This window comes from Sinocyclocheilus rhinocerous, unplaced genomic scaffold (assembly GCF_001515625.1).
Source record: "Sinocyclocheilus rhinocerous isolate Xijiao unplaced genomic scaffold, SAMN03320098_v1.1 scaffold1534, whole genome shotgun sequence".
NCBI lineage: Eukaryota > Metazoa > Chordata > Actinopteri > Cypriniformes > Cyprinidae > Sinocyclocheilus > Sinocyclocheilus rhinocerous.
The window spans coordinates 1,185,208-1,193,821 of record NW_015638992.1 but is presented as its reverse complement, the minus strand read 5'-3'; the positions used below and the strand labels follow the sequence as shown (position 1 = coordinate 1,193,821).

The following is an 8,614-nucleotide window of genomic DNA, read 5'->3' as shown; positions in this document are numbered from 1 at the left end:
ATTCTGCTCCATCTGAAAGCACGTGATGATGATTTCCTGCTGATTACAGAACCGGCATTACTATCAAAATGCGCATGACAATCGCATTCGATTAATCGTGCAGCCCTAACTAAAACTCAAACTTAAAATTAGGGGGAAAATATTACCTAAATGGTAATATTAAAAAAATAATAAAAATTACAACAGCACATCAAATTACTAAAATGTAGATAAATTAAAACTAAACTGAAAATATAAAAATAAAAGCTAATTCAAAATATGAATAAAAACTATAATAGTAGATAAATAATACTAAGAAAACACAGTGGTCTACGCTATCACATGTCTAAATCACTCTCATAATCAAAATCTCATAAAAAAAAAAAAATAGGATTGCAAGCCATAAAGTAACACTTTGTAATAAAAGTGTGAATGTAACACTTAGTTACCTGTATTCCAGAGGTGGTGAAATAGGGAATCTCAAACTTCACACTGATTGGTGGTTTTCCCTCCTTGTCCTCTGCCTCAACGCTGGGCAGCCCGAAATGAGCCCTCATCAGGTACTCCTTACCTCCCTGAAACACACACACACTCATAAGCTTCTGCTAATATCACTCTTTAGCTAATAGATTTATTATTATGAATGTACAGTATCACAACAGCACTGTGCTTGTTTCTCACAGGGAAAGATTTGATGGACCAAACAATCTCGCTGTTCTCCGGCACCCACTTCACGCTGCCCACCGTGGTCTTAAACTTGGGCGTGTCTGCGTCGGTCGGGACTGGAATATGAATCTCCACGTTGTTGGCGGTGGAGCGTCGCTTAAACTGAGACTTGGCCTACGGTAAAACAGACGAGACATGATTTAGGTGCTCTGTGCACAAACACACCATAAAATCACTCTGAAGTTCACACGGATGCAGGTGCTCACTTTGATCATGTACTCGATTCTGCTGTGCGAATGCTTCTCAATCACAGACTCGATCCAGATCAGCGGCTTCACCTGTTCACACAGAAAACCAAACCCCATCAGAACCAAACACAATCAAACGCCGAGTATAAACTGAACAGTGTTATTACAGCATTACTTTTATACTATTATAGTTTTTATTAATCTTTTGAATTAACATATTTTATAATGCAATATTCTGAATTAGCATAATTTGAATTAATGTCACTGTTTTTGTTTATATTTTTTGTTTATTATTTTTAATAATTGTATGTAGTTTTAGCTTTTTTATTAGTTTTTATTAGGGCTGGACGATATGGCCAAAATTTATAATCACGATATATTTATTAATTTCGGTCGATACGATATAATTCCGATATCGATATGAACACTATTAAAAAAAGCCTCGTAAAAACTGCCAAGAATGCCCACAACAGATGTCTGTCTAACAAACTTATGAAAAATGAATTTGCCAAGTCGATGACACCTCATATAAAACATAAATAAATAAATAAAACAAAATTTAGCTGTTAAAAAAAATAAATGATTATTTTTTTAACTTAATAATTAAAAATACTAATTATAATAACAAATAAATATAGTGCATTAGTGTGATTATTTTTATAATATTTTTCGATTTTTATTATGTGTCTCATCCAGTCCGATTTTTAAGTCGGAATTATCTGTTTCACAATTAACAAACTGAATAATCAGTTAATCGAGCTCATAATCACAATTATTTTTGGTCAATATTGAGATACTCGTTGACTTTTGGAAACATTTAAGCATTTATTGAATTTTAAAAGTAATATCCTTCAACTTAGGTATATTAATTATAATTCAATCAACAACCATCCCAAAACTCATTCATGTTTTATATACTTATCAAATTAAATAAAATTAAGTAAATTCCATGGTAACCTCATTAACTAAAACTATTTTGATCAAATTTATTTTATTATATATAAATTATATATACATATGAACAAAACATTTTTAAATAATCATATATAAATTTAATAAAAATAAATAAGATCAAGTATATTTTAGTGCACTTCCACAACCTGCTGACAACTACTAAACATTTATTCAGTATATAACACAAAACACAACACAAAGAGTGAATTATTGTAAAACTACATGCAATTATCTTGTTTTTACAATCATTAGAAGCCAAAATACGATGTGATTTGATTGCTTGCCCAGCCCTATTAGTTAACATGGACTGTTTCAAACATGCTATTTCAGTCAAGTGTTAAAGCTTTCATAAGAACAGCAGGTTCATCTCCTCACACAACACAAGCACAATGACATGGATGTGACTGTGTCCTGTTTGTTATGATGGATTCCTGTGTTTATTCTGAGCCCGTCTACAGACATCTAAGAAACGTGCTGCTTCTAAAAACATACCAGGAGGTTGACAGACTCGATGACGTCCAGGAAAACCTCGTTCTTCCTGTACTTGATGCCCTCTGACCGCCAGGAGACGGCGTTGGTGACCGTGGCAGGGGGCCGCGGAGCGCCCGTGTCCAGCTTGTGACCTTCCTGCGTGATGTATCTGTGAAAAATAAACACTTTCCATCAGTTACTCCTGAATGACATCTGCTGGGTCAGAGAAAGGCCTGCAATTATTTTAGTATTGCCATGTTTGAAACTAAACAATGTAATGATTTAAAGACTTTTAAATGAATCGCGAGGCCATGCTGCGCTGCTTTAGAGAAGAGGAAGAGAAAACTAGGGGTGCACGTAAAAATCTATTCATATATCAATCTCGATTCTTGTCTTCTAAGGATTCTAATGGATTCACAAGTTTCAAAATCAATGTTCTAAAGCAGCGGTTCTTAATACTGTTCCTCGCGTTCTGTTCTGCACACACTCTGCATCTCTCGCTCTCAATCAGCTCAGCTCCAACAATGAACTGTTCCAATTATACACTTATTTTCACATAGCTATGAGAAGCGTTAAACATGGACGTGTGCGGTTGCCGTACTGTATTAAAGCTTTAATCAGGATAAAACCGTATATTAAAAGCTAACATAAGCAGTAGTATTTACAAATAACAGCATATCTAAAAGTATGAGACAACAACAAACAAAAAACATACCATTAAGAGCCGTGCTTGCACAGGTTCTGCACGATCCTCTTCAGTAATATCCTCTGCTTCTCAATCGGGCTCAAACTGATAAGCAATATAGACGACGCCATTGTTTACAATACAACCGGAGCACATGCCGCTGAGGTGAGGGGCGGGACGGTTAGAGGCGCACTAGAGGCGGTTTAGCCAATCACAACACACTGGACTAGCTAACCAGTCCATTGCGTATTTCTGAAGGACGGGCTTCATAAAAGCAGGAAATCATCAGCGCGTTTATAGAAGAAGGGACAGAGCGGTGTGGAATGAAGGTAAATTATGTGAAAAAGAATGCTTTTTTTTTTTTAAACGAAGCATTAACACGTTAGACTGTAGGGCTGAAACGATTAGTTAAAAATAAAAAATTGTCGACAAATATTTTTGTCGAGTAGTCATTTGACCTAATGTAAGATCCTGCAATAACGCGGTTTGACCAGTGTGGCGCTGTAGCGCAAGACTAATTCAGCCTTCCTGGATGCAATTCAAGAGAAGACGACACATCGCTTCAGAGCAAACGCAGACGAACCTGAAGCTGACTTTATGCAATAGATAAAGTTCCCCTATTATGCCATTTTTAAGGTTGCTAATATTGTTTTATGAGTCTTCTAAAACAGGTTTACATGCATGCAAGGTCAAAAAACACGTTAGTTTTCTCAAAAAATTTATTTAATTTTACCTCATTTCTAAATGATTCGTAAACGACTCATGCGAAGCAGTTCAAAGAATCAGTCTCTCTAAACCCCTCCTTTCCGTGAGCCCTCACTGCTGTGATTGGTCCGATGGCGCAGTTCTTTGTGATTGGTCCAGAGCCGTAGAGAGATCGGCTCTGGATTGGTCTACCGCTTACAGCGCGTGTCGGAAACGAAAGATGGAACGACAGCCCTGGAGACTTGTCAGTACATAGAAAAGATGGTATCGATTGTACCTTATCAATTCGAGCCGGAGTCTAATGATGAAACGGTTGAACTGGCTGATCGACAAGAGACTGATTCGCAAGCACGACTGGAGCAGGACGTTTCTCAGTGGTAAGTGTCAAGTGTTAACAAGTTTGTGGTAATTCTAAGATGTGATAAAACAAATTTACTCTCACAGCGTAGTACAGCGTCTTCTCGACATGATGTTAACCACACGGAAATTTTACTGTGCTTGTGGCAAGTTGGCGACGTAGAACATGGGCAGACATTATGTAAATGTTTTACTTCGTGACGTAGAGCCGTAACAGAACAAGATTCGAATTCCTGACGAATCGTTTAGGCGATTGCGAGCAGACTCTTTTTTTTGATAGACAATAACTTTATTTATCGTGCACTGTCGGCTTCACAACTTTACAGATAGTTTATGTTCACATACAGCTACATGACACACTGCATGAAAGGTAATATTCGAAAAGGCATAATAGGGGCACTTTAAATCAGGCAGCTTTGTATTAACATGAAAAACCAGAGTCAGTGTCGCTTTCATTTAGAATTACAACTTGAGTTTCTGTTATAAAGCAGCTCTCCAGTGTGCAGCTAGCTTATGATAAAATCGTTTTATTAGTGGGGAAAAAATATATCATTTCATTTAAGTGATAGTTTGGTTTGTAGAGATCAAAGCTTGATCTAGCTCAGGACTGTTTTGATTATCATAACCCTATAAGGTATTTTAAGAGATTATGTTGTGAATAAAATTGTTTAACCAAAAATAAAACGTCTCATCACTTACCTTTATTTTGTTTCTTATTCATATGTCTTAAAAGGAGATGTCAGGCAGAATGATGTCACTCAGTTACTTTTTCATATAGCTAAATAAATGGTGAATGAGAGAGTTTCTCTGTCGGTCATCTCATTCTGTGTGCCAAATACATTTATTTGTATAAATTAATTGTATAATAATTGGAATTACATAATATGATTTTCAAAAGCTGAAATGATTACCTTTATTTGTTAGAATATGCATTATGTAAGTCAATATTTTAACTAATTGCAAAAGCTGAATAATCAAAGTCTACTGATTAATCAGTGAAATAATCGCCGATTAGTCGATCTAAATAATCGTTAGTTTAATCGATTATCAAAATAATCGTTTGTTGCAGCCCTATTAGACTGCACCCCATAAACACAATCAAGCCTAGAAAAAAAACAGTCAACAGTCAACCACCCCTTTAAAAGCAGTAAGGGAACAAATGAACTGGGAACCCTGTGAATCAATGCAAATCATATAATCACATCATAAACAATGGAATAAAATAAAACTATCGTATATATATATTTTTTTTATTAATTCACAATTTCATTTTTAATTGTGAGTTTTATTATATTTCAGTTAATGTTTATTTTATTTCAATTAATGAAAATTGTTTTAGTCAAGTAATAACCCTGGACACCGTTTAACCTCAGAGCCCACAGAAGGTCTGTCTTGAAAAATCTAAATTTCTCCGTATAGAAAATGAATGGGATTTTTAGTTCTAGAGGTTTGGAAGATACGGTACAGGTTGTTGTGCTTGATCCACATGAAGCGAACTCCCCCGTGAGCCAGGATGGGCGACAGTGTTCCCTCCTCCTCTTTGTCCATCAGCAGGGTCATGAAATGCTCGATCTCGGACATGTCCACATCACCGCGGTAATTACGGCAGATCAGCACCTGAATCACACAGATGACCCTCATAATGCACAGCAGTTCAAATCCACTGACACTCATTTCCAATATCTGCATCCATATTAACCCAGATACACTGGTTCCCAAACTTTTTGCAGCGTGCACCCCTTTCTAGTGTTTGACACATGTCAAGCACCCCCACCACCGTACTCCAGTTAAACACCACATTTTTTACTGCAATACAAGTATAAATACAAGTATTCACTGTATACAGGGCTTGACATTAACTCTTTTGCTCACCAGCCACTGTGGCTAGTGGTTTTCCAAAATTACTAGCCACTCAGCATTTTCACTGGCCACAATTTTGTTGCTGGAAAATTAAATTTTATATGACTAAAGTTACTGCATATTAAAATATATTTGAATTGATTTCCAGGTCTTTTTTTTTGTGCCTATAAAAAGGGCATTTCCCCCTAACCTTATTAAATGCATGTGTCATCTTTCATATCAAATTCTTACATTTTATTAATAATTTCACTTAATATAATAAGACTCTATAGGGCTGTTACCAATCAAATGAAATCAGTATTAACAAAACCAAATTTTCCACTGCTGGAGAAACAGAAGCAGCTGAAGTGGCATTTAGATGCATTTACACAGACAATTTAATTAAGCTGAAATGTAGCATGAATGCATTAACACTGCAAAATTACAACAGCATAAATAATGCTGTGAGCTTGGTGTTTTACATCAGGTTTTTTTATTTACAAATATGAAAAGTTGTAAAAAATAAAAAAGTTACTTTTACATTTGAAAGTAACCCGCCAGCAGGTGGCAGCAAGTTGACTGTCGTAATGAGTGTGTCATTGAGGCATTCAAACGATTTGTTCAGAGGGCTGATTCATTCAAGAATGAAGCAAGAGCCTGTCTTTTATGAATGGACCACTGAATCATTGACTCAAATTATTAATTCAAAAATGCGAATCATTCAGTAGCCTAACGAAACACCGCTGACGCTGTGTGTTGCTCAGAGATGCGCGACAGTTCTGCTGCTAAGTTTGTTTGGAACTATTTTCGTTAAACAAATCGAGCAAAAACAGTTACATAGGCATTATTGTACTAAAATGTATGCCCTCAGTCACTTAATATTAACTAGGCTACTCGTTTGAGGTCTTGTTTAAAATCAATGTCGAATTTACAATCGTACTGATTTTCGGGGAAAACTGCACTCTCTTAGTCGTGTCATGTTAATTAATTAGGCTAGGCTTTATGTAATAAATATAAAAACTACATTTGTTTCTTCTGTGTGCAGTTGTGTTCATTTGTTTCGATTTCTCCATGAGATTGTCTCATGTGAGTCTCAACTGCCGCGACCTTGTTACCCTTTGATTATCCATTATGAATTGCCGTTTACACCAAGTGTAATAAAATCAGAATCATTCTCGCCGAAATTTTGGTGCTTCCCTAATTCGATGTTTTAATTAGATTAGATTAGTTGTCCAGTCGGGCAAGTAAAATTCTCTTTCACTTGCCCCTTCAAAAAATGCACACAGATCATCAAAAGCATTCTCTTGCGCACCCCAGTTTGGGAACCGCTGCACTAGAGTAACCATAGTAACCGAGGCCAAGAATGAGCAGCTTACCAGGTTAAACAATCAGACTAGTTTTACAGTAAATGCAAAACTTTGTGTAACACGATTTTACAATGTACCACAATTTCATTACCTGCAATTCAAACATATTCAGTTTCTACGGTCAGATTGAAGGCAATGATTTTGCAAGACTGTAAATATAAGAAAATTGATATAAGGTAAGATTAAATGTGCAATTATTTCATGCAACTCAAAGTGCTTTACAAAACAAGCGAAATATGAATTATATCCTGTTAAATAAACTAAAGCATAGAGATGGACACAAATAAGTTTAAAAAAGGATCAAGACAAATGTCTGCTCTTTATTAATTAGTGCTAATAACTGACTTTTGACCAACAGTTACTATATCAAAACATCACTTAATAATAAGCAGGTGTTTTTATATCATTTTATCACAATTCATATGTATAATTTAAAATAGAAGAAAAAATATTAATTGCTGCATCAACAGTAAAAACTTAAAATAATCTAAAGCTAGAACTGAAATAAACTGAATCTGAACAGTAACATTTAAAACAAATGAAAAATGACAAAAACATAAAAATGTATATAAAATGACGAATTAAAATAAAATGAAAAAGAAATATAAAAGCTAATTCAAATTAAAGAAAGCTATAAAAGTAATTAATAAAGCTAAAAAACTGAATGAAATTACTGTAAATACAGTCAAATTTAAAGTAAGATTAAATGTTCAATAGTTTCATGCAATATGATGCGTTAAAAAAAAAAACAAGCGAAAGATGAACAACATCCTATTAATAAAGCAAGAGGTCGAACATAAAAAACTTACAAATACTTTTTAATAATTACTATTTAGTGATTAATAATACTTGACTTTTGACTGACAGTTGCTATATCAAAACCTGTTAATAATAAGCAGCTGCTTGAGTAAATTTCTATTTCAATAGATCTCAGTTTCATAAACTAATAACTTAATAATCCGGATTTTTAAATCCCCTCAATTTTTTTAGACTGATTGAATCACGTTCATTTATTTTAATGAACAATAACTTTAAATTCTGTTTAAATCCCCTCACGTTGCTGTTTGATGTGGATTAGCTTTAGCCTGCCGTGCTAGCGAACCGTTATCTTACCTTCCCCTTCAGATCCAACACATAAACAGCGCTCGCCGACATGTTTGCGCCTTCCTCGACCGCTTTTATCCTTAACCTACAGACGTTCGCTCACTTCTGGCGCATTTGTTAGTTTAATAAAGAGCTGTCATCCGTTTTAGACGCTCAAAGAAGCTCCATCATCAAATAGCGGATGGGAGAGGTTTTGAGGAACCGGGTGGCGCTGCTGCTGCGGTGAGAGTGAGTGACTG

At 35.3% G+C, this 8,614-nt stretch overlaps 1 protein-coding gene across 1 annotated transcript in view; it reads right to left on the bottom strand.

The window, feature by feature from the left end:
- Window positions 1-8,614, bottom strand: part of LOC107750937 (AP-1 complex subunit mu-1-like) — a 24,370-nt gene extending 15,756 nt beyond the window's left edge. Inside the window, exons 1-6 of the mRNA XM_016566516.1 lie at window positions 8,385-8,614; window positions 5,471-5,682; window positions 2,340-2,487; window positions 912-1,022; window positions 661-819; window positions 429-554 (exon numbers count right to left, since the gene is read on the bottom strand). Of these exons, the coding sequence (XP_016422002.1) occupies window positions 429-554; window positions 661-819; window positions 912-1,022; window positions 2,340-2,487; window positions 5,471-5,682; window positions 8,385-8,426 (798 nt within the window). The 5' untranslated portion in view covers window positions 8,427-8,614. The remainder of the gene's footprint in view (window positions 1-428; window positions 555-660; window positions 820-911; window positions 1,023-2,339; window positions 2,488-5,470; window positions 5,683-8,384) is intronic.